The 25,679-nt window shown below is 38.4% G+C and overlaps 1 protein-coding gene across 4 annotated transcripts; it reads left to right on the top strand.

Moving 5' to 3' along the window:
- Window positions 1–10,670: 10,670 nt before the first annotated feature.
- Window positions 10,671–25,564, top strand: Cdkn3 (cyclin dependent kinase inhibitor 3). Of its 4 annotated transcripts, none has more exons than XM_026384082.2 (8): window positions 10,671–10,750; window positions 12,987–13,069; window positions 14,969–15,024; window positions 15,541–15,585; window positions 17,913–18,132; window positions 20,960–20,991; window positions 21,863–21,966; window positions 23,876–25,564. In XM_026384082.2, exons 1-8 carry the CDS (start codon window positions 10,742–10,744, stop codon window positions 23,960–23,962), a joined length of 636 nt encoding a protein of 211 aa, XP_026239867.2. In that variant the 5' UTR covers window positions 10,671–10,741; the 3' UTR covers window positions 23,963–25,564. The 4 variants fall into 4 exon arrangements, with proteins under 4 accessions (XP_026239867.2, XP_026239868.2, XP_026239866.2 ...); XM_026384083.2 differs by having other exon boundaries at window positions 17,910–18,132; window positions 21,866–21,966; XM_026384081.2 differs by having other exon boundaries at window positions 17,910–18,132; window positions 23,876–25,562.
- Window positions 25,565–25,679: the final 115 nt, after the last annotated feature.

Here is a 25,679-nt window from a genome sequence, read left to right as displayed (position 1 = left end):
AACAAAGCAATTCAATTGGCCATCTCATCTCTAAGGAAGCAAGAAAGCAAAATCTTATCATGGGCCCTGGAAGAAAACTGAAAGTATTTTTGGCATCACCAATGACAACTACAAGTGCTAAGCAGTGCCCATCACTTATAAGATGCTTAATCTCAATTAATTCTTCATCATCAACATAATCATCATCATTCAGATTTTCTGAACATGTTTCTGAGTTGGTTTTTTTTTCCTATTTTTCCCATGGGATCACAGAACTTGTCATTGAAGCATGTCACTTAGAGCAAAAGTAGAAGAGAAATATTTTTAATATTATTCTTCATTATTCTCTAACATGTTTCTTTTTCTTCTACGTTGATCCCACATGTTTTTATCCCAGATTGCCTATCCTTGGTGGAGACTTGACCATTCTTCAAGTTTCCACTGAAGCAGAATCAAGCAAGAACATGCAAGTTCTAGAAACAGAATTTTTGCTTCAAGCCTAAATCTACTTAAAAAAATAAAGGACCTTGGATAATGAGACTTTAATTCCCTCAGCGTTCTTATGCCTGATTGTAAAAAGATTTTGATAATGTTTATCTCATAGTGCTAGAAGAAATATTAAATTAATGTATCACTGACCAACTGCCACAAAAAAAAATGCATGCTACAAACAACCCCAAATCTCTATGATTTACTTAATAGAGTGATTTCTTCTCACGGATGTAAGGCTGAGCTAAAGATTGGCTGAAGCTCAGCTTATCCAGGCTGGGCTTAGCTGGACAGCCCTGCTTATCTCAACTGGGCTCTGTATGTATGGAGGTTGATAGGGTTGTTGGCTGATTTTGACGTGGCTCTGCTGGGGAACTGAGCTTTATTCCACAAATCTCTCATCCTCCTTCTAAGATAAGTGTGCTATACCAGAAGTGTTTTTCTAATCATAACAGAAGAAGAGAAAGAAGATAAACCTGATTGAACTAGAATTTTTTAAGCATTTGCCATATTATATGGTGCAGCAAAAAGTTAACACAACAAATTAATTTGCTAACCTTAGAAAGGCCTGCTTGCAAGCTTGGCCCTTGACTGGCATCTAGAAATTTAGATTTGGGGAGAGTTCCCACCATTCTCTGATGAGAAGGGATCATCCTGCCTAAACTTTTTTTGTACAAACAGTGTGTTCATGCTGAACATCTGTTTTCCTTGTGGGAGTCTGAAATTTGGGTACCCACTAGTCTCCAGTGAAACTACTGGTCATTGTGTCTGAATTTGTCAGCAACAGCAAAGGAATCATTGCTTGAACTCTATAGCCTTGGACAGCAAGACTGCTGACATGGCCACTTCTGGGAATCTTTTGGTGTGAGGATACTGGGAGAAACGCCCATTTACAGGTGGCCACTGTTAAGGGGGCAGATTCCATACCTGGTGTGGAATTTATGGGTTTGACAGCTTTGAATTCAAATGCCTGCTGCCCTGGGGTGGAAGAAATATAGGCAGGCACACTCAGTAGCCTTGAGGCTCCAGCTATTGAAGCTAGAGAAGATATGAGGTAAGTAGATAAGCTCCAATTACCCCATTCCTGCTCCACTTTGCTTTTGTATACCTTGAAGAAGTTTTTCTCACAATAAATCCTTTTGATGTTTTTTGCCTATATAATAAAGCATGGGCGGAGTCTCCCTCTTTGTTTGAGATCAGACCCCACCAGGGCTGATTCCCCCACTAAGGCCCACTATTGGGACGTTGTCTTTATTTCTTATATTTGTTATTTCTAATCCCCTTAGCAACCTGAATTTGGGGAAATTGAGTAAACGAAACTTGGGTCATGATGTGGGTTTGTCCGATTTAAAAAAAAAATGTACCACACACTGTTGTCACAACCCATTAATAGGGGAACTAAGACATCCTGTGTGACTCCCATAGAAAGGGATTCTTGGAGGCTTTTTAGTGGTGCCCCCTTCTCCAATAAAAATCTTAATTAAGCTTCTCCAGAAACCCTCACATAATTGTTCTTAGACTATTAGGAAGAATTTCTGCAAAAGAGTTCAAATGTGGTTAGGCTTCCTATTTCCTGTTGCTGTGTCTTGCAGTAACTAAATTTGGCTGCAAGCTTCATAATGTTATTTCTGCTTTTGTGGTAAAATGTGTAAAAATCTCTGAATAATAAAAAAAATTAGAAAGCAATTTCTGTGACCTCAAAGAAAAACACCTACTTTTACGTAGACTTGGACTTGGGTTTCAGAGGAAAGAACTGATTAGGTGAAAGCCCCCTCTGAACCGGCTGCAGCCAATAAAACTGCTTCCTGCTAACTCCTCAGTGTCCCACCTTCTCTGTCCTACATTAGCTTGAGCCTAGTTTCCTCCAGAATTTGTCTCATGCACATTTATGCTTCCTGATTTTGCTTGATATCCTTTTAATATCTAATAAGTCATGACCATGAAAGGAACCATATACTGAGTTCAAATGATCCTACTAAATCATCCAATCTGGAAGAAGACATACTGATTCCACTGACTCCATTGGTGTCAGAAGTGGGATGTGCTAAAATAACCCTGACTTGCTGGAACATGACAAAGACTTCTTTGGGGAAAGGAAGAATGAAGAAGTAGAAGGTGAAAACTTTTAAGACCTAGATGGCCATGCATTACTCAGGATATTAAACAAGAGCTAAGTTGCTGTGTGTTTTGAGGGAAGCGTCTACCTATGGAATTTGAAAATGAGAGCGTCTACCCCAGGAGAGTAGGCTCACTGGATCACCTGGTTGCTTTTGGCCATGCAGACTAAAGTGAAAGGGGGAAAACTGCTGCTCCAAGATGCCTTTGCTTTTTGTTCTCTCCTTCATTTGAGAAAAGAAAGAGCCTAAAAATGCCCAAAGGCGAGTTTTTGGATAGGTCAAAAATGTTAAAAGTTTACATTGTCTTTCCTCCAGGTGGGAAGAATATAAATGAGTTTCTAAGGCTAGAGCCAAGGTTTAGATAAACCAAGGTGGGAGCATCCCAGTCAGTGGACTGCTGCTACCGTAACTTGCTGCTCCTTGCTTTCCAGTCAAGATCTTGCCTGGCAGCTGTAGTATTCACCATGCAATGCTAAATTTACTGCTGGGTGTATGAGTAAACTTGCAAAGGGGGAAAAAAGAGGGACATTTTTTGTGAGTACTGTACCTGGATGTAATATAGAAAATGATAGACAATGTTATATACTTCAATTTCAATCAGAGAAAGCTGCAAAAAAAAGTGTTAATTGAGCACATTGTTCTCTAGTTTTGCTCCAATGGGCAGAATATAAACTATTTGAGTACAGAAGACATAACCAGTCTTCATAACTGATGAGTTTTACATGATATTGCCTATTGGAGCTGCAGGAAAAAGGAAGATAACATGAAAAGAGAAGCAATCTCCAGATGGGCATACAGTTTTAGAATTACTTTTAATGCCTTTATTTTTATTTTTTTATATGGTGCTGAGGATTGAACCCAGTACCTCTTCCTTGTGAGGCAAGAGCTTTACCACTGAGCTACAACCCCAGCCCCAGTTTTAGAATTTATAACAGTAGTTTTAGTTTGCTAATGAACTCTCACAAAAATCAGATGTCTATACCTCAGAGAGGCTCGTGACTTTCCAGCCTGCTGTACCTATTTTGAAAAGGATCAAATTGGACTGACATGATTGATTGATTGATTGATTGATTGATTTTGGTACCAGGGATTGAACTCAGGGGCACTCAACCACTGAGCCACATCCCCAGCCCTTTTTTGTATTTTATTTAGAGACAGGATCTCACTGAATTGCTTAGGGCCTCACTGAGTTACTTAGGTCCTCGCCAAATTGCTGAGGCTGGCTTTACTCGCAATCCTCCTGTCTCAGCCTCCTGAGCCTCTGGGATTACAGGCGTGTGCCATGGCACCCAGCCAAACTGACATGATTTAAAAGGACTTAGTAACACCTTTTTTGTCACTTGTACTAGGAACACACAGCTGTCCAGCCCATTGCTGCTGCCTAAACATAGTGTTTTTGGCTTCTTCTTCTTTTTTTTTAGTCTTTAAACTCACAGACCCTAATTCCTTGGACTTTAGGTCAAACCTGATACTATCTGTGATGGGCAGTTTCAGTTTCAGGACAAACTATACTGAACTACAATCAGGCATAGACTCAATTAATAATTCTTCAACTTGGGGACTAATGCAGACTGGGACATGCTTCAGTGGAGACATAAACTGTGAAAACATCATGGATGCTAGCTGGACCATGGAGTCACATTCAGATGTTCATGGAAGAGGGTTTACTCTCTGATAAGACAACCTCAAATCAAGCTGCAGCTTGCCTCTGTATTTCTGATACAGACATTGATTGCAATCCTAACATGTGATTATTGCCAACAGCTACACACTGAGGAAGGCAGGCACATCCCAGTGATTGTGACCCTTCCACTACTCATGACAGATCAGACTCTCAACCCCCTCTGGGGAATGTCTGACTTCTGTTGACTCATTTGCCTTTCTGGATCAGTGGCAGTTTGCTGCAATGGATTGAGAGCCTGACTCTACTATTCTCCCTTTTCTCCTGTGTACACAGGAGATTGAAAGCAGTTTGATTATTAAGTTCAGCCATTCCCAGAGAGGGATTGATTTTTCTAGGCTGCTCACTAGATAAAATGATCAGAACAAAGAGGTGGAAGGTTATGTAAACTCATTTGGAAACTTTCAGAAAATTCAGAATTCTCTCCTGATTGCTGAACATGACATACCTTTTTAATTAAGTGGTATAAAAATGTCGTATGCAAAAAATGCTTTTATCCCCTTGTATGTGACCTTTTGGACAAAAGGTTTGTTGGGTAAGGGGAGGAAGTGATTAGAAAAAAAAATGTAATGGTTACTAAATGGAAAGACACTGATTTTGTAATGAAAATTAAAAAAAAAAAAAAAACCACCCTGGCACCTATTAAACATTTTTTTTAAGAGAGAGAGAGAGAGAGAGAGAGAGAGAGAGAGAGAGAGAGTTTTTTTAATATTTATTTTTTTAGTTCTCGGCGGATACAACATCTTTGTTTGTATGTGGTGCTGAGGATCGAACCTTGGGCCCCACGCATGCCAGGCGAGCAGGTTACTGCTTGAGCCACATCCCCAGCCCAGACATCTTTTGTTTTCAAAACTGTTATTGGAAGCTTTCCTATCTTCCCAAGCTGCTGCAGGCACTTTGAATCCAAACTCATTCCTGAGCCTGCAATTACAAGGGACAGAGGGGATGGTGAGACAGCTGGATGGCCTTGGTCCTGCACTTTCCACGAATGTTATCCATATTTCTAAGGCACACAAAGTGATGTCCCAGACAAGCAAACTATTTAAATATGACTGTCTCAGAAAGTCCCTCTAAAACCAAGGATCTGACCTAAATTATTTGGACTGGAGTGAGAATCCCATGGTGGGAGGCCACATTGGGGCCTTATTAACTTGCAATAGCGACCTTCACTTTTGTGAACTTTTGTGCTGGCCACATGTGCCCTCTGGGATTGTACATTGCTATGCGTGCTCTCTCATGGCACAGCCTCCACCCTGAAAGGCTTCAGCTTACTGGCCAGAGTTGTGCTGTGTCTGCATTGATGCCTCAGGCCAGAACAAGAAGGTTCATACAAAAGGAGAAAATACCTAGCTTTTTAAGATAGATCTTTATGGTTAATGGGATTTGTCTTAACTGACTCTGAGAATCTTGAACCTGGTTCTCCCTGGACTTGGCCCCATGCACCTTTCTCTTTGATGACTTTGGTTGGTATCTTTCACAAGCTTTTAAATGCAGCTCTGAGTACAATCTATGCTGAGTCATGTGAGACCTCCTGGCAAATTTTTGAACCTGCGGGTGGATCTTGGGAGCCTCCCAACATCCACACCCACTCACACTCCATTGGCCAAGGCAAGTCACAAAGCCAAACCCGGAGTCAAGGAGTTCAAAAACATACTTTACCTCATTAGTGAAAGGATCTGCAAAATCTCTTGGCAAAGGCCATGGATATCAAGAGGGTTACGGATTGTGGCTCTGAGTGCTATCTATCACGACTTATGTAAATATGGAAAGAAATTAGAACAGTCCTTAACATGTTGGATATGGTTAATAAATTATTATTCCACAAAGCTTTCCCAGATTTTTCTGGTGTATTTTGATTTCTCTCTCTGATCCTTTTCAACAAGTCACTTACCCATACAATAGAACTGAGCCTTGATTACATAGTTTTATTTCAAATTCCTCACAAAAATATTACAACCCCCAACAATACTATGAACCTCTAAAGTAAAGTATCAGATTCCCTGAGTTTCTGGGCACCATCTTGAAAGCCTTCTATGGCTAAGTCTGAGGGGAATTGGCTGTTGTGCTAGGCAAGATCTCATGGAGCCATGGCTAATCTCCAGTTTTGCATTTATTATGGTTTGGATGTGAGGTGTCCCCAAAAGCTCATATGTGAGACAATGCAAGTAGGTTTAGACAAGAAATGATTGGGTTGTAATAGTCTTAACTCAGTCTGTAAATTAACCCACCAATGAGATTAACTGAGTGGTAAATAAAGGTAGATAACGTGTAGCTAGAGGAGATGGGTCCCTGGAGGCGTGCCTTGGGGTATATATTTGTATCTGGCAAGTAGAATCTCTCTGCTCTCTGATCATCATGTGAGCTACTTCCCTCCACCACATTCTTCTGCCATGGTGTTCAGCCTGACCTCAAGCCTTGAGGAGTGGAGCCAGCTGTATGTGGACTGAGACCTCTTAAACCACGAGCCCCCAAATAAATGTTTCCTCCTCTACAATTGTTCTGGTCAGTTCTTTTAGTCACAGGAGTGAAAAAGTTGACTAAAACAGTGTTCATTCATGTAACAAATGTTTGCTCATGTTCTCTGGGCAAACAACAGAGAAAAAAATGGACAAAACTGAGTTTACATTCCAGTGATCCTGCACAAGGTATTGATCAAACGCTTCAGAACTAAGGCATTCTAACCAAACCTGAAAGAACTCAAACTATAAACCAAATGCCAACATACCATTTTTAATGGCGATGGACCGTTCCAGTGATTAAAATATCCCTGTGAACAGCTATAATTAAGATTTTATTTTTAAGTATTAAATATTTTTTTAAATTAAGCTACATCTTGCCATCAATAGCATCTTAAAATTGCTGTACTTTTTCTTCTTGCTTCCCAAGGTTGAACTGCTCCTTTGCATCAGTTGATGCTCAAAGTATGGAGATGAATTTGTGCAAGAGCCTCTTAGCAAGGCCTAGAAGTGGCACATATCACCTCCCACTCATTAGCAGGAACTCAGGTACATGAACATCGAGCTGTAAAGAAAACTGGAAAAAGTAGCTGTGTGCCTGAGTAGAGGAGGAAATTGTTAGGTGAAACACCAATCTCTGCTATACCCCTCCTGGGAAGGGCAAGAAAAAAACATGGACATTTCCTTTTTAGAGTGCTTCCTTAGCTGGACTTCCAGCCAGCTGTCATTTTGTTGGGATATACTTAATACAGATTTATCACTATAGTTACCAAGTTAGAGTTCTCTTTCACATTCAGTTCTGCCTTCTTCATATTATAGTCTGATTCCCCTGATCCTATTTTTGCACAGCTCTGTCTGGAGTTCCATTTTATCTCAATTAACTTCTGCAGACCACCTAGGTAATCTAATATGTGAGCATTTTTACTAGTTTAACACCTAGTATGCCACCTGTGCCCAAGTTCTGGGACACTCAATTGAGCACATATCTAAAAGATACAGACAACAAATTTTTCTAGAGATGCAGAATAGCATACATAGTGCTCAAGAGCATCAGCCTGTAGCATCCACCCACCTGGGTCAATTCCCTGTTCTCACTTGCAGTTAACCTTGAGCAAGTTGCTCATCTTTCTGACCCACCTCTTTGGATAACGAAGTGAAACGAATTAAAAGAAAAAGATGCAGTAAAAGAACTTAAAACTGTGCCCAATACATTAAAAAAGCTCTTGGAAAATGGCAGATTTACTCGTTATTGTTAAAGATCACATAGTTCCAAGTGCTTCTACACAATGACTAAATATTCTGCCTCTACAACTTTAGTTGTAGATGGACGCAATATCTTTATTTTATTTATTTATTTTTATATGGTGCTGAGAATTAAAACCAGTGCCTCACACATGCAGACCACCTAGGTAATCTAATATGTGAGCATATTAGTGCTCTACCACTGAGCTACAACCCCAGCCCTGGTATAGATTCTTATTCCATCAGATAGCCAAGAAGTATATGTTTTCTTTTTAATGGTGCGTGGTGTAGAAAGCTGTTAACCTCATGGCGACTAAGAAGTAAAAGAGAAACAGAAAGGGCCTGGGGTTCAAATATCCTCTTTAAGGGTGTAACCCTCAGTGACCTAACTTCCTCCCATAAGGCTCCACCTCTGAAAAGTTGCACCATCGCACAAGAGCACCACAGGCTGTCAATCAGGACTTTAATACAAGTGCCTTTGGAGGACACTTTCCAAACCATAGCAACCAGTTTTTCTCCTTCCTATCCCTTTCTTTGGCCCTGTTTTCTCTCAGTGACCTTGCAGCAAAGCAAATAGGTCAGGTGCTTCTGACATTTTCTTTTCCTTCAACACACCTTCCCAGTCTTCTTCACTTTAACCGGTGAGAGAGTGGGGTCAAAGCTAAACTATGAGTGCCTCAAATGCCAATAACCAACCTTTACCTCTTTCACAATGTCACCCAGGCCAGACTGGTTTACTTTTTAATATATGCAAATGTAAATGTATTTCAAACTGGGCACAGCCATTGTACTTAAAGTGCCCATGACCATAGTCATACATCAGAAAGTAGGTGCACCTCAAATGCTTGTTGATTATTTGACATAAGTAAGGCAGGACTCTAAGTCTAGATATCCCCTTGTACATAGTACCAGAGCCACCAATTTGAAATATGAACTTGTTGAGAGCCACAGCCGAGTCAGAATGGAATATTGCCAAAGGGAATGGTTGAAAGGTGATGCCAGCGAACCATTGAGATGATGATTTGAGTTAAGCTGTATATAATTGCTGTGATGCTGGATTGATTGAGTTGTATATGGACCCTGCTGGGGGGGGGGAATAGGGCAGAGTGGAGTTCTCGTGGGGTTCGTGGGGTTCGGAGAGATTGGGCTTGGAGCCAGGTGAAGGGTGTGTGTTCCAGAGGAGTGTGTGTGCAGTGCCAGTGAGAGTTGGGGAATAAAGAGTTTCTGTTTGAACCTACAAGGCTTTGTGGCGGCTCGGTTATTTGTGCCCAGCCAGACTGGGGCATGAACTAACAGACCAAACCAATAATCATAAATCTGTGGTGGATTGTGACCAGTTCCCCAGCTCTACTGCAATATCATCTAAGGAAGCAAATTATATTAAAAGAGGATACGTATGAGGAAGCATTTCCTCTGTGAGTGTGTGTGTGTGTGTGTGTGTGTGTGTGTGTGTGTGTGTTTGATTTTGGAGATAATGGGTCAATACGGTATCATATTGAATAGCAAAGATCTAAAAACATTCCCTGACTATAGAAAATTCCAGTGGGTCTTAAGATGGTTAAGTTTTGTTAATTTTGAGCCAAATACCAAGATATTTGGAGGAATATAATTCAGGATATTTCTGTTAGGGTAGCTTTGGATAAGATTTACATTTAAATTGGTGGACTTTAGGTAAAGCAGACTGCCGGCATAACATGGGTGAGCCTCATCCAATCAGTTGAAGGCCTGAATAGAATAAAACTGGCTTCCCCAGCACAAGGGGAATTCTTTGGCAGATGGCAGTTAGTTATCTCCAACTTGGGCTCTTCCAGGTCTTACAAACAGACTACCTTTGAATTTGAACAACTCTCTCCCAAGTTTCCAACCCACTGGCCTATCTCCTCAGGTTTGGGACTCACCAAGACTCCACAGGAGAGCCAATTCTTCAAAATCTCTTTCTATGTATTCATGAACACATCCTGTTCATTTTGTTTCTCTGGAGAACCCTGACTAACGCCGCCCCTAAGTCAAACTGTGCCCTTTTCTTTACTATGGAATACTAATAGCTTTATGCCCACTGGCTTTCAGACATGAGCCAGGGAGTTGAAATCTTTTTTGAATGTTTTTCTCAGATGCGTAGGTAATATGGCTCTGGGTGTCTTCCTTTGCTATGGCCAGTTAAATAGGAACTGGGGAAAAGGAGAAAATAATCCAATACATTCTGTAAAGATAGCTGATTGTGTAAAAACACTGGCACTGTAAACCCACCTGGCATCATTTTCTCTTCCTTTCATACAATATTACTTAATATTTGTGAAAAGGAAGATTGATCTGCACCCTATTACATATATTCCTGCGTTACGAAAGCAAGCAAAATCTCCCTACCCTGAACCACTCGTACCTCCTGCCATTAGAAAGCACAGCTTTGCATTGACTCAAAGCGCGGGAGCTATCAGAAGACTCGCCCCGCCCCTCTCCCCGCCCCCTGTACTCTCCACGCTCCCAACTGGCGGGAGGAGGACGCTCCCAGCCAATCAACGTTCCGCAAGACCCTCCTCCCGCGCGTCTTTCAAAGGCCTTCTAAGAACCAATGAGCGGTTAAAGGCTAAGTCCGGGCACCTGGAGGCGGAGCAAACAACAGGGCCAGGATTTGATTGGTTCCTAGAAGACGCCGCGCCCCACCTCCCAGAAGACATACCAATGAGTTGAAGGGAGAGGCGGGGTCCGCGCGGGGCAGCGACTGAGACGCGGGTGCTGAACCGGGAGGTGGCACTGGTCAAGGCGTGCGGCGGCCAGCGATGAAGCCGGTGAGTCGGGTAGGATGGGACTTGTAGGAGCGAAGCTGCAGTGACCGGAGCAGTTCTCTAGGCCTTTCTGAGACTGGGCGTACAGCCCGGGATTGGTCGCGGCGCGACTCGCGCCTTAACCGTCCTGTGGGTCGGGGAGGTGTCGCTTCCCCGCACCGGCAACAGTGACCGCTGTGAAGGAGCCAGATCCCACAGACCTGGGTTCGAGGTGGACGAGGGGAAGTCAGACACTCACTGTGTGCCTGCTGTGGTCTGTCACCTGTGGGTTTCTTATAAACCTCTCGACAGCCTTGCAAAAGAAGGCCAAGCCCAGGATTATGGAGAAAAATGAGGCATAAAGAGTTTTAAGTGTTTCATCGTATTAATAAGCGTGATATCCCACCCCCGAAGGGTGTCTGGGGGCTGCCATGAAACCCCTAGGAAAAATCATGAATGCGAATGTGTTGCCCCGGCTTGGGGCGACATCATAACTGCCGCCATCCCCCAGGAACATTTGGCATTGCATTCCTTTCCCTGAGATTCAGAATCACTGGGGCCAGGGAAGCAGAAATGTCCAGCCTGATTAGGAGAAGTAGAGCTAATGGCCCACACAAATTTAAAATTTTATTAATCAAAATTGCTTTAAAGTAAAGGAAAAACAGACGTTGGCAAGGAGCTGGAGTCCCACCTTGGTTGACATCCTATTGAAGGGCCTTCTTTGAGGTTGAGTTGATTACACTATAGATAGATCCAAAGCAACAGATCTTAAATCACTCTGTCATGTGATCTTATGGTAACAAACAGGATCATCATAGAACATAACTTAAGAGCTAAGACAGGGCATTAGGTGTTTACACTTGCTAATCCCTGTTTCCATGTGAGGAGACATCAGCTGTCCTTAACTCCTGGCCTCTTTCTCCATTTGTCCCCAGAAGGGAAGAGTAAGTTATCTGATCTTTGAGTTTGGGAGGAACTGAATACAAGTAGCTCAACCTTTTCTTCACTTCTCTCTCTAGATCTATGTGCCTGCCTCCAGAAAGTGCTTTCTGGCCTACTCCTTGTCACACAGGAGCCCTGGGTTGTCCATCAGTGCCTGTAACTGGGAAGATTAGTCTAATTATGGGGTGGAGATGTGGCAAGCTCACTCAACCTTTAAGCTACTTCTTTTGCTTGACAATAACATTTTGATTTCCATGTACCAATCCAATGTCTTATTTCTCAGCTTGTTCCAATTAGGGAGCAGGAAAATGGTATTTTTTAAATTGGTCTTGTAAATTCGTACAAAGTATCAAAGCTTCCATGTAAAAAATTCTGCCTTCAGGATTGAGTTCCACCTGCTTAGATCAGCACACTGGGGCCATCTCAACAATTCTAGTCTAGTGATTCCTAAATTTGGGGGCAGGCTAGTTTGTCTGTACTCCACCCATCCACCACCAAGCTGCCCCCTATATAGGAGTCATTTTTTAAGAAACTACTTTGCTAGCTTCATCTCCTCTGTTTCATCTCTATTTCAACATCACAGTTTCTGAATACACAAACCCTTTCTCTTTTTGTCTTAATTTCCTAAACTCCGTATGTGCCTAGAAACCTCTTGTTCTTCCTTCAAAATTCAGAGTAAGCATCTCTGTAAAGACTTTTCTAGTTCCCTAAGTTGTCAGTCACTCCCTTTTCCGCTCTAGCATGTGGTTTCTTCTTCCATTTTAGCACTAAAATCGTTCTCCCCCTGCTGGGTGTGGCACACGCCTGTAATCTCAGTGACTCAGGAGGCTGAAGCAGGGTCAAAAATTGAAAACCAGCCTCAGCACTTTAGGCAGGCCCTAAACAACTTAGTGAGACCCTGTCTCAAAGTAAAGTCTTTCTTTTGTAATCTATACACATCTGTCCCTACAACTACACTGAAGGCAAGCTATTTACTTTATGGATCTTCCTATCTCGAGAGTTTTGGCCACTGAAGGTGTCCAAGAAATGCTTGTGAATGAGTAAACAAATCTCTTCACTTCATATTTAAGGAAGACACATCCAGGATAAACTGAAGAGTCTTGTGTACAACGATCTTTCCACTATGCAGTGCTAAGATTATTAATAGGATGGTAAAATAGTAATCATTTATTATTGATATTGCTGATGTCTGATAGTCCAGATTGGTGACAAAATAAATAGAAAATATGAATTTGGTGGGTGTTTAGGCCAGAGTCAACTATGTTACAGCTATACATAAATTTTTTTTATAATTTCTAACATAACATTTCTTTTGAAGCCTATTTCAATACAAGCAAGTGAGTTTGACTCCTCAGATGAAGAGCCTATTGAAGATGAACAGACTCCAATTCAGATATCATGGTATGTTAGCATTTCTAATCAGTGTTGTACTCTTTGTAGAATATAATTCACATGTTGAAAACATTCAGTGATTATCTTCTGATTATGTAATTCTAATCTTTGAGGGATCTTTGAACTCTGCAATTTATAAGGCCCTTTTGTTCTCTTTATTTACAATTGAGAAAATCTTAATAGAAGCAAGTAAATAAGGAGTAGAGGTAGGATTTTTTAAATGATCTCTCACCAAAATCTACTTATTCTTTTAAGGCCAAAGAATAGTATACCAAATGTAGGATGAGATAATTTTGGGGTACCGGGGATTGAACTCACAGGTACTTGACCACTGAGCCACATCCCCAGCCCTATTGTATTTTATTTAGAGACAGAGTGTCACTGAGTTGCTTAAGACCTCGCTAAGTTGTTGAGGCTAGCTTTGAATTTGCAATCCTCCTGCTCAGACTTCTGAGCAGCTGGGAGTAGAGTCGTGCACCACCACACCCAGCAAGATAATCATTTATTATTAAGTCAAAATCTTAGATAATATTTCAACCATTTGTCATAGTAATGCATCTGTCAGTAAACTCTGTTTAAGATAAAATCCAAATATATATAATAACCAAAAAGAATTTCTATAAAAAAATCAACTTCCAAGTGTTAGCAAGTGATTTATGATTTACCAGATGCTCTACAACCAAAAAATGCTTCCTCTCATCCCTGTGAATGTAATTGTCTCTCCTCAGGAAAGCACCATCTCTACAGTAGGAAAGGAGTACTAAATGGTGTTGTCTCTGATGTTCTTTTGTCCTGCCATCAAGTAGCATTACCTTTCATTCCCCTTTTCAGCCTTTTTTAATGTCATACAGTATTTATATCATGCCTCCTGTTTTCTTCTAACTTGATCTCCTGACTTGAAAACAGGATGAACCTCTGTCCCTGAGTACTGCAAACTGGGAACAGATAATATTTTATTTTAATCAAAATCCATTACAACAGGAATGGGTAGCCATGGTTGTCATTATATGAAATCATATCTGTTAAAGTAGTTCTACCAAAAAAAATCTTAAAATAGTAATGTAAAATGAATGCTAAAGATGGAATTGTCAGATGGTCATACTTCAGTTCATTTATCTAAAGTTACAACAGATCAAGCACCCTTAATCTGAAATCTGAAGTGCTCTAAAATCCAAAACCTTTTGAGTGCCAACATGATACTCAAAAGGTTTTGAATTTTGGAATATTTCAGATGTCAGATATTCAGATTAGGGATGCTCAACCAATAAATTCTTTGCAAATTAACACAATTCAAAAACTCCAAAATCTGAAATACATCTGGTAACAAACAATTTAGATAAGGGATATTAAATCTGAAATACAAAATATCTCAAGTAACATCCCATAGAATAACTTAAGTACCCTGTATACTACCTGGGATTATCTTTAAGGTAAATTTAAACTAACATACCATTTAAGACTTAAATTCTAAGAAAGCAAATGCTAAGTTTTAAAACTTCTTATTTTAAATCTTTCAGTCTTTCTAAGCTTTTTTGTGATCCACCTATGGATATTAACTATTAATTTTTGCTTTGTGACTTCTGTAAAGTTTTAAAACGCCCTTATTTGGTGACAAGCATTCATGTTGGTTGAGTTTCCAGTTATAGCTTGTGGGAAATGGTGGGTGGGTCCTGGGGATTGAACTGAGGGCCTTGTGCATGCTAGGTAAGTGCTGTACCACAGAGCTATATCCCCAGCCCTTTTTATATTTTAAGAGAGGGTTTTGCTAAGTTCCTTGGGATAGCCTCAAACTTGCAATCATCTTTGCCTGAGCCTCCCCCCAAGTAGCAGAGATCACAGGCATGCACACAGCACCTTAGCCATTTGTAACTTTTTTAAAAAATGAACTTGTTAAATTTTTCTTTTCAGGCTACCTCTGTCACAAGTGAATTGTTCTCAGTTTCTTGGTTTATGTGCTCTGCCAGGTAGGTTATACTACAGTTGGCTTCCTATTCATATATTTTGGAGATCTTTTTGACTTTAACACATTATTCTGTATACTGAGCAATGAAAGAATCTCATAGATCTAGACTGGGTAACTCACTTTGGAAGCCTTTATGTTTGGTTATAGATAAAGGTACACAGATCCATTCTTCAACCCTTCCAGAGCTGCCTTCAGAGCTTTATATTTCTGATTTACCTATCTTAATAAAACTTAATCCCTGGGGTACAAATGAGGCTGAGGACCACAGCCAGCCACTCATCACAGAAACACAGAATAAAGAGTTCTGGCTTAGGAGTTTCTTCAACTAGAATCTATGAATTCTTCTAATTATGTTCCGAAGAATCTAAGAAATTAAAATTCACATTCAAAATTAAATTGAAAGTAAATGGTCACATGGAATGATTTTCTAAAAGTAGCTATATATGTGTTTAAATGTGCTTGTTATATATTACCAAAAACTGACTTTTTTTTTTACTTGCATTATTACTACTTATAGGTTGTAAATTTAAAGATGTTAGAAGAAATATTCAAAAAGATACAGGTAGGTGTAATTTGAGACAAAACCATACTAATAATTTAAAAAACATTGAAAGTCTCCTTATCAGAAGGAACAAACTATAGTCTTCTTCTCAATCAATGTTTGATAACTTCAAGTTTCAAAATAAACTTATTCTAATGTGTGAAAATGTATTTGTGAAAGACCCAGAGAACTCATCATTTATCTCAACATGACTTTTCACCAACTGCTATATATTATACATAAAAACTGTATTTGAGGTTAGTACATATGATAGAGGATGAAATTATATAAATAGGAAACTGACATTTTGTACTATCTAGATCTTTGATCATTCTTTTCCTTGCAGACTTGACTGCGGTAGGAGGAATTAATCCCAAGCTGGGAACCCAGAGGCAGCAATGAAACCATCCATCCTGGATAGGAAATGTAGAGCTAGCATCTAGGGTGAAATCAGAGTGGGAACTGGTTTTCCATGCCCAAGGACATTCATACTTCAAGTCTAATAATAATTTTCAAGGACACTATAACTTCAAGTCTAATAATAATTTTCAAAACCTAATCTATCCACATTTGGAATTTTCATATAGTACAATACTTATAAATATGAATCTTTTTAAAATATCTTATTCTGATTGGCCTGGAATATCTCAATCCTATTAGTGCCACCAACATCTTTATACTCCAAAAAATAAAGAATGTATGTATTGCTTGACCCTGACCAGTATAGCTTTTTTAAACCTTAAAATCTTATTCTCAGTGGTAGAGTACTTGCCTAGCACATATGAGGCACTGGGTTCAAACCTCAGCACCACATAAAGGTATTGCGTTCATCTACAACTAAAAAAAAAAAAAAAAAAAAAAAATTAAATCTTTTTTGGTTGTTCTAGAATATCAGTTTGCTAATGTACTTTAATTTGTTCCTTACTTCCCAAAAAGACTTAATGAGGCTAATAGATGAGTTGACCCTTGCAGTTATTTATAAAGATTTTCTGCTTTAGACAAACCTACTGTAATAGGAAATTTCTGTTTTAGAGAACATTTAAGTTATAAGCAAAATATAATTTAAATCATTGGTTCAAGACCAAACTTATACATTTTGGAATGCCCTATTAATTTAGTATCTTTTGTAAAAGGGTTTTCAATTTTCCCCCACTTTGGTGGTTTGTGGATATAGCCATGGGTTCAGCTGTCAGCATCACAGAAAAACAGGCTGGACTTTCCTTGCATTAGTTACCATGGCATCTCCTCAGAGTCCTTTCTAGGACAGTCTGTAGAAATTTTCTGATGTGTACAAAAAGCAAACAGAATTACTTACCCATTTAAAAATGCTTAGATATATTAATAAATACTTGTTTACCAGTTCAAAAATATAATAGTTTTATCAAGAGCAGCACTGTCTAATAAAATATAATGGAAGCCATATCTATAACTACATTTTCTACTTGCCACATTAAAAAAGTAAAAACAAGTAAAAATAATTTTAACAATACCTTTTATTTAGTTTAGTATATCCTAAATTATCATTTCATCAGCTTTTAAGTATAAAGCAAATAATTAATGAGATAGTTATTTTTGTGTGCTTAGTCTTTGAAATTAGGTATGTCTTTTATAGTACATCTCAGTTTGGACTAGCCGCCTTTCAACTGCAGATCTAGAGGGTCAAGAGAAAAGGTACTTTGTACCTCAATGGCTAAATGTCCTTGGATTTGGGGGCAGGGGCAAGCTTAAATTAGCCAAGATTATTTATTCTGAACCAAATGCTCTGGAGTGAATTGCCCTAAAGAAGTTCCCATGCATAGAATTCGTAAAGTAATATTTCTTGATTCTTATAGTGAAAATAACTAAATGTAATTTTAAATACAATTAATGCTTTATTTTCTAGAGATCTGGTCCGTAAAATAAATACACAATGGTGTGGTACAGAGTAGATATGAGGGGTAACACAAGAACTCTGGCTAGAGGTTTTACATACAATGTTTGTGATAAAATAAACAGCAGAGTGATTAAATAGCAAGTATGGTTGATGTGGGGAGGAAAAAAATGTGCTACCCATTCCTTCTCAAGAGTTTATAGTATTAGATATTTTCAGATTCATATTAAAGCAGTATTATAAACTTTTTTTGCAAGAAAAGCAATACACAATATGATTGTCTCGTCTTGGAATTCAGTACATAGTATTTTGACTTATATGATTAGATTTAATTATTCAGCATTTCAAATTTATAAATTATCACTTGTTACTAGTTTGGCTTTAGAAACTTAACTCCATATTCTCCCTCTTGACCATATTTAAATTTGTAATGTTTCATATGTGTGTGTCTGTGTGTATCTTGGTCTGTTGGCAGAAGAACTAAAGAGCTATGGTATACAAGACATATTTGTTTTCTGCACCAGAGGGGAACTGTCAAAATATAGAGTCCCAAACCTCTTGGACCTCTACCAGCAGTATGGAATTACAACTCATCACCATCCAATCCCAGATGGAGGGACTCCTGACATAGCCAGCTGCTGTGATATAATGGAGGAGCTTGCAATCTGTCTCAAGAATAACCGAAAAACCTTAATACAGTATGTTCTCCTTTTCTGCATACATTACATGAGAAATGTCCCAGTCAAAATGGTTTCTTAAACTGTTCAGTTATTGCCTACCTCATATTTTTATTGTAAGGATTCAAAGGACATAATGCATTGAAAGTGCTACCACAATGCCTGGTACAGAGTGAGCACTCAGATATTTATTGTTACTGCTTTTCAAGAGTAAGGACAATAAATAAATTTAATTGGAAATTTTTAGAATAAGGTCACAGGCTCCCTGCCCCCTGCCCTTATTTTTGTCTTAGACCTTAAGTTGCAATTTGGGGACCACCATTACAAAAAGTGGAGCATTATTGTTATATACTATTCACTTGTCATTTAGGCTATCAGTTAGTTGCTTAGTTATTTTCAATAGCCAAAAAAAAAAAAAAAAAAATTTCAAAATTTAAAGCAAATAAGTCATCCCTAAGCAATGAGCAACTTAAAGAATATGACTTGAAAATTGTTTGATATGCATTTGTTACCAGAGTGAAATGGGACTGTGTCAGTGGCTATAAAAAAATACAAGCTGCTTTATAAATGTTTAAAACAAAATAAAATGGGTTAAGGAAAGGGAGCGAAATGGGTTAAAAATGGAGAGGCTGGGCAGAAGGATCATGAATTCAAAGCTAGCCTCAGCAACTTAGAAGGTCCTAAGCAACTCAGCAAAACCCTGTCCCTAAATAAAATATGAAAAAAGGAATGGGGATGTGGCTCAGTGAGTAAGCCCCCCTGGATTCAATCCCCAGTACCAAAGAAAAGAAAAGAAAGAAGTAGCTTTAAGGGTACAAGAGAGTGGCAATGAATAGTAGGTTGTAGAAATGGTACTGTGGATGATAAACCACAGATGACTTTCCAGAAGTGAGACACAGAGCAAAGGAGAGCTAAAGCTAGTCCTTCACTTTGTTTGTTGCTCATTCTTGTAACTTAATAAGCCACCTCATTTTTACTAAACAAATTAGAGAGCATTAAAGTGTGATTACCTCAAAAACTCTTAAGGTACTTCAAGTCATTGCTTTGAGCTCAAGGTATACAGACTACCAACAGCTGCATAGGTTCAGGGCCCCTGTGAAAGGAAAAATCCAGAGAACTTCCCTCCTTGAACCTCATCCAACTGCACCAGTTCCAAAGGCAAACCCACCAGTACAGAGTCTTTGGTGACATAACACCTTTTTGTGGCCAATCTAAAGTCTGATATAAAGAGAACTAAAGCTTGCAGATGGGCAATAAAGAACTAGAAGCCATCCTACATTCTATGGTTTCCAAACTTTCTTAAGCATAGTCTCTCATCTAGTTCTAATTATAAAAGCAAATTTTCAGAATAGACTCAATTATCTCTGCTTAATTTTCTGTTAACTATAGGCAAAATGGTAATTAGTTAAATATAGCTAGTGAAAAGTATGTTTCCAATTTTTAGACCCATTTTTTAAAAAACTTATTCTGAGACCTTTTTTAATAGCTATGATATATAGATATTTTAATATATGGTAAATAATATAATATATATAATTAAATAATATGTTATTTTATTTTGTACTGGGAATGTAAACACTGAGCCACATCCCTAACTCTTGTTGCTATTTGAGACAGGTTCTCATTAAGTTGCTGAGACTAGCTTTGAACTTGTGATCCTCCTGCCTCAGCCTCCCGAGCTGCTGGGATTACAGGCATGCACAACCATGCACCGCCAAAAACATTTTTTAAAAGAAACTTCTACTGAAAAGTTTCTGAAGACCAAACTATTTGAAGACCAACTAGTTGGGTTTTTTGAAGCTTAACAATTTTTACCATAGCAGGTTTCAGCAAACTAAATGCCCTAATGTTTGAACAGAATACAGATGAGATGGACAGGGGGATGGGTGAGCTTGCATATATTGAATGTTTCAGGCTCCCATAAAATACTGCATCTGATGGCTAGAATTTTGCCTTATTCTAGAACTTTCAAAGGTCCTACAATGACAAGTTTGTTTGGACAAAGATAATGTTCTATCATTCTGTTATTTTGAATGCTCATATTACTAGACAGTAAGAGGGTCTGTTAAATTTTTTTCACGGTCCCATTCTCTGCCAGTGCTCTCTGGCTTGTTCTGCTTAAACATTTTTAGTCCTTTATGAACTTGGTGAACACTATTGCTACCGTTTACATTGTTCCCTTGGGCTATTTGTAACAAAGTACCAAGGATTGGATGGCTTATAACACAGAAATTTATTTTCTCCCAGTTCTGGAGACTGGAAGTCCAAAACCAAGGTGTCAACAGAGCCACACTCTCTGAGACTGGGTAGAAGACTTTCTTGCCTCTTCCTGGCTTCTGGTGGTGGCTGTCATTCCTCAGTGTTCCTTGGCTAGTAATTATCACTCAAGTCTCAGCTTCTGTCACCACAGGATTCTCCTTGTGTGTCTCTGACTTCATGTCATGTTTTCCTTTTCTAAAGACACTAGATAAATTATTTCTGTGCAGATAGCATTTGTCCTGTAACCACTCAGGTTTTGTCTAAAAGAGAATAATCAAAGTAGCAGTTAGTAAAAATAGATCAATTTCTACCAATCTAGTAACACACTCCATTTCTCAGATGTGGATCTTGGGGTTTAAAGGGGTCAATATTAAGGGGCCTGTCTATCCTGACCCTTGGAGGTATTCAGAATACTTCTCCACAAATAAATAAGCACACTCAACTTTTGATTTGTTAAACAATATTAATGTCTGTGCAAAGTGCTGTGCTAGGCATTGGAGTTAGATAGTAGGCAGGAAAAGCAAGCTTTTAGTCAAAACGTTGGATGCAATGACAATGTATAAACTTCAAAACTGTATTTCCCTTTCAGCTGTTATGGAGGACTTGGGAGATCTTGTCTTGGTAAGAAACACATTTTCACGATAATATTTTTAACCTCAAAGTAGGTAGACTTCTGTTTGATCCACATTACAAGCAAAAGAAGTCATAAAAGACTACATATCATATGACCATTTATGTGAAATGTCCAAAATAAGCATATCTATAGAAACAGATCACTGGTTGCTTAAAACAGAGATTAATGGAGTAATAGAAAGGTGTGATAGTGAAAAGGCACACGACTTCTGTCTAAAGTGACAAAAATGTCCCAAGATTGACTGTAATGATGGTTGCCACATGTAAATAGACTAAAATTTATTGAATTGTACACTAAATTGAGTCTTTTATACTTACTACCCCCAACCTGCATGTAGCTGAACCTAAGATAGCTAGTGCAAATTTTCAAGGACACCAAATACAGACACAAATTACTTTACACAAGCTTCAGGATGGTTTCTCCACTTTCGGCCTCAGGCTCCCCAAGAAGGAAAGCAAGAGAAAGGAGGGGGGGGGAAGGGGTAGGAAAGGGAAGGAGGGGGAAGGAGGGAGACAGAGATCACCTTCAGAAGTGAGCTTTCACTGGGGGGACTCTTGTTCTTTAGAAAGTTCTATCCAAAAAAAGGCCAGGAGGGGCAGGGCTAAGAGGGAAAGATGAATGTAACCCAACCCCGGGGGCACATCCCACAAAGAAGACCATCTTACTATCCTAGCTAGAATCCACCCTAACCAGAACGAATGCAGTGGTTGCATTCAGAATCTGAGACATAAGGACTGGAAGAATGAGGTCATTCATTGTGGCTCCCCACATATACCAACATAAATCTAGTTAGATATCAAATGTTTTACCCTATCTCTAGTTTTTTAATTATATTATTTTTCTGGCATGTTCTCTTAGTAGCTGCTTGTCTCCTTCTATACCTATCTGACACTGTGTCACCTCAGCAAGCCATAGACAGCCTGAGAGATGTAAGAGGATCTGGGGCAATACAGACCATAAAGGTGAGACACTTGACTCTTCCTGTTTGGTTGCAGTTAGGGGCAGTCTGTTATAAGGACAGTATAATATACAACTAGAGGGCACCAGATGAAAATCCAAAGCATGCTATTGGTCAAACACTTATTTTTAAAATTTATATTTAAATATAACCAAGATATCTACAAAAGCTCCGTATTTAAAAAAATAATGAGATTTTTAAACTTTCTACTTTACTCTTTCAAGATCTACCATTGCAGTTTTTTTCCCCCATTAGTTCTAGGAATGGATCATCTCACTTGGAATAATGAGATAGTTACTATAAATTTGGTTAAGAACTAAAGATCCTATTATATCATCAAAACATTGAACAAAGATTAATAGTATAAAAAATGTAAATCAGTACTAATTGTCTTTAGCCATGGACCTCTTCCACATTTACCCTGAAGTGACCTCTTCTACATTTACCCTGCCCTTAATAGTTCAAAAACATTGCAGTAGCAGTGCTAAGGATATTATATATTAATCATGATATCAAAAAGAGTCTGTGATTTCACTTTATTTGTAGAACTATGATGCTAATTTTGCCTTCTTTTTCCAAGTACCCTGTCTCAGCTCTAGGACTAGAAGGGGGGTGTGAAAGAATCCTTGCCATTAAAGCAGCTCCCTGGGCTTGAAAGTCCATCTTCCCAGGGCTGGGATGGGTATAACCTAGTATCATATATGGTGAATTACTGTAATTATTGATAAATTCACCAAGCATTTTGATTCTCAAGGATTAAATAAGGTCATTCACAAAACAATCTGTACAAGGTCTGCTTCACTGTATACATTCTGAAAAGAGAATTCCCCTTATTTTAAAATCAAATGTTTCAAATTCAGGAAGTTCAACTCTCTTTGAAACAAAATATATGGGCTCATATATGAATGAATATGCCTATCTTCCATATTTAATACTGGAAAGAATGAAGCCCATACTATTATGAGCTGTCAATTCATCACCTGGGCATTCTGTGGCAAACTAGTTTTAACCATCTTTGTGCCAATGTAAGTTGGCAGCACATGGTTTCAGTGTCTCAGAAATGATAACATCGACTTGGGAGACTGAAGCAGGAGGATAAGAGCCTAGGCAACTTTGTGAGACCCTGCCTCAAAATTAAAAAAACAGAAAGGGCTGGAGATGTAGCTCAGTGGTAGTGCACCCCTCAATTCCCAGTACACACACACACACACACACACACACACACAAAGGAACAATATGAAATGATTGGCAGCTTGGCAGAGTGAAAATACCCTTTGGGAAACTATTTAAACTTCAAATAAATTTTTAAAATCTTTTATTTTGCTTATCTGTGTGATTAGTGATGTTTGGTTTTAAAAAATATTCTCTAAGAATTGTTTCAGGTAGAATATATCATCACAAAAAGCAAGAGACAGAGGCTTCAATAACTCAAGATTTTCTTGAATATGCCATTATTATTTTTTATTTTTTAGTTATAGGAGGTTACAATATCTTTATTTTAATGTGATGTTGAGGATGGAATCCAGTGCCTCATGTGTAGTAGGCAAGCACTCTACCTCTGAGCCATAACCCCATCCCTGAATATGCCATTATTAATTGCTATAGAAAGAGCCTTCTCCTTCCTTATTTCACAGGGAAAAAGCATTAGCAAATATTTACTGCTTTTAATCTTACTTAGTTTGCCAATATAGAGAGAAATGATTCTATAAACTTATAAAACATTCATCCAAATTTCATGCTTTCAGATTTTGAGATAAACTTCCCCAAGTTACAAATGTTTTCTTAGCCAAAAAGATGTAGAATTGCTCTTAGCAGTTGTTTTTTTTGATTCATTCCTCATTCCTGCTAGTATTGTGTATACTTTGGTAACTAGTTTTCTACAATGTATTTCAGTATATCTTTACTTTTTGCAGCAATATAATTATCTTCATGACTTCCGGGATAAACTAGCTGCATATCTATCATCAAGAGAGTCACTATCAAGATCTGTGTCAAGATAAAGAGTTTCAAATAGCATATATGTATATGTGACCATGTCTGAAATTTGAGTTCTCTAGCATCATCTGTGTTGAAACCAAACTACTAGTGTTATCCACTTCAATGTAAATGTATATATGCAGATATCCCTAAAACTTTATTGACAAAATTGTCTCTTTCACTCATAACACACAGACAGGAAATTTGGTATAGTTTTCCTTTTAGAAATACACTGGCTGCTCTGGTATATTTTTACCTATGCTGGGAAAAAAATACATGCAAATTTGTATTATTTACATGTCTGTCTCATTTTTCTACCGGTTACTATGAGTTGGCATATGGCATTGGAAGTATGAAGTTTTTATATGAGTACCCACGCTGAACTTTCACTCTCTATTCCTCCTGAAATTCTTCCATTAGTTTTTCTACTTCATAGATTTCTAGCATTGTAAGAGATCTCCCAGCACTGGATCAATCAAAACAGGTATTTATCCAACATCTGTTGGGATTTTTTCAGAGATAAGGAATTCATTGGTTCAGACAGTTGCTCCATTTTTACAGCATTCATTTTTCCACCCTAAAAACTACACAGAATGAATTTTAGTCTTCCTTTCATTTTCACAAAGTATTTGGCTACAGATTAATATCTCTCATTCTCCCATTCCTTCACCTCACTGCATACTACTGAAATATTTTGTCTTTAAATGAGCTACCCGATACAATCATTTGGGCCATAAACAAGAATCATTTGGGTCAAAGCCACCTCTTTCCACAGATATTGATGGTTTCAGTACCACACCCATACATAGGTCCATGGCTTTTTTGGCTACTGGAGATCATAAAAGTGAATCAATGGTCATTGGCTATTACCAACAGACTGCAAACTCATAGGCAGTTCTACAGGAGACAGTTTCATCACATCAAAATTTAAATAATCATAAGGTGCCCCAAAGTTTTCCTTTGTCTCACACTCTTCTTGCTGATGAAATACTTGAATTTCATTAAGAAAAACTCCACAACAATTACCAGCGCTGTTTGTGAACTTCAGACAAGAGCACCAGTATGTTCTATAATACAAAATCAATATTTTAATACTTTTATATATGTGCTGCTGCTAGAACTTAATATTTTATTAAGAATACTAAGCAAGATGGGTGTTCCAGATATTCCACCAGTATTTAATCTTTAACTTAGATTTCTTATCGGATCATAAATGCCAAAAGTTATAGCTAATGCAGTTGTTGTTTATTGACTTGTTTGTTTGCTTAGGAGTATAGGTTGCAACAACAGACTAGCCTTCATTATTTCTGTATTACAACCAAGTACAATTTAAAATCACAATACCTGTAAAACTTTAGACTAAAACTGACATTTACAAATCTAACATTACCAATCTCCTCATATAAATACAGAGCTTACTCATGAATACTAGGGAAAATATTGGCATGGATTAATCAAATCTTTTAATAATCAATTGAATTTTCAAAGTGCATGCATCTTAATTTCCATAACTGCATATTAAACCTTCTGTATTCAAAATGCTTGACTAAATTGTTTTAATGCCAAGTATATAAGAAAACATCAATTATTCCATAGCAAGGAAACAAGGCATGACACTATTCTGAAATAAAATTGTCCAGTTAAGTTTTCTAATATGTGATTCTGATATTCTAGGAAAAGTATTTTCTCTGCCCAAACTGTGTGACAGCCCTCAAAACAATGGGGTGGGAAAGGTGAACA

The sequence above is a fragment of the Urocitellus parryii genome, chromosome 6 (assembly GCF_045843805.1).
Source record: "Urocitellus parryii isolate mUroPar1 chromosome 6, mUroPar1.hap1, whole genome shotgun sequence".
Classification (NCBI taxonomy): Eukaryota; Metazoa; Chordata; class Mammalia; order Rodentia; family Sciuridae; genus Urocitellus; species Urocitellus parryii.
The sequence above is the reverse complement of the archived record's forward strand: the minus strand, read 5'-3'. Positions and strand labels throughout refer to the sequence as shown.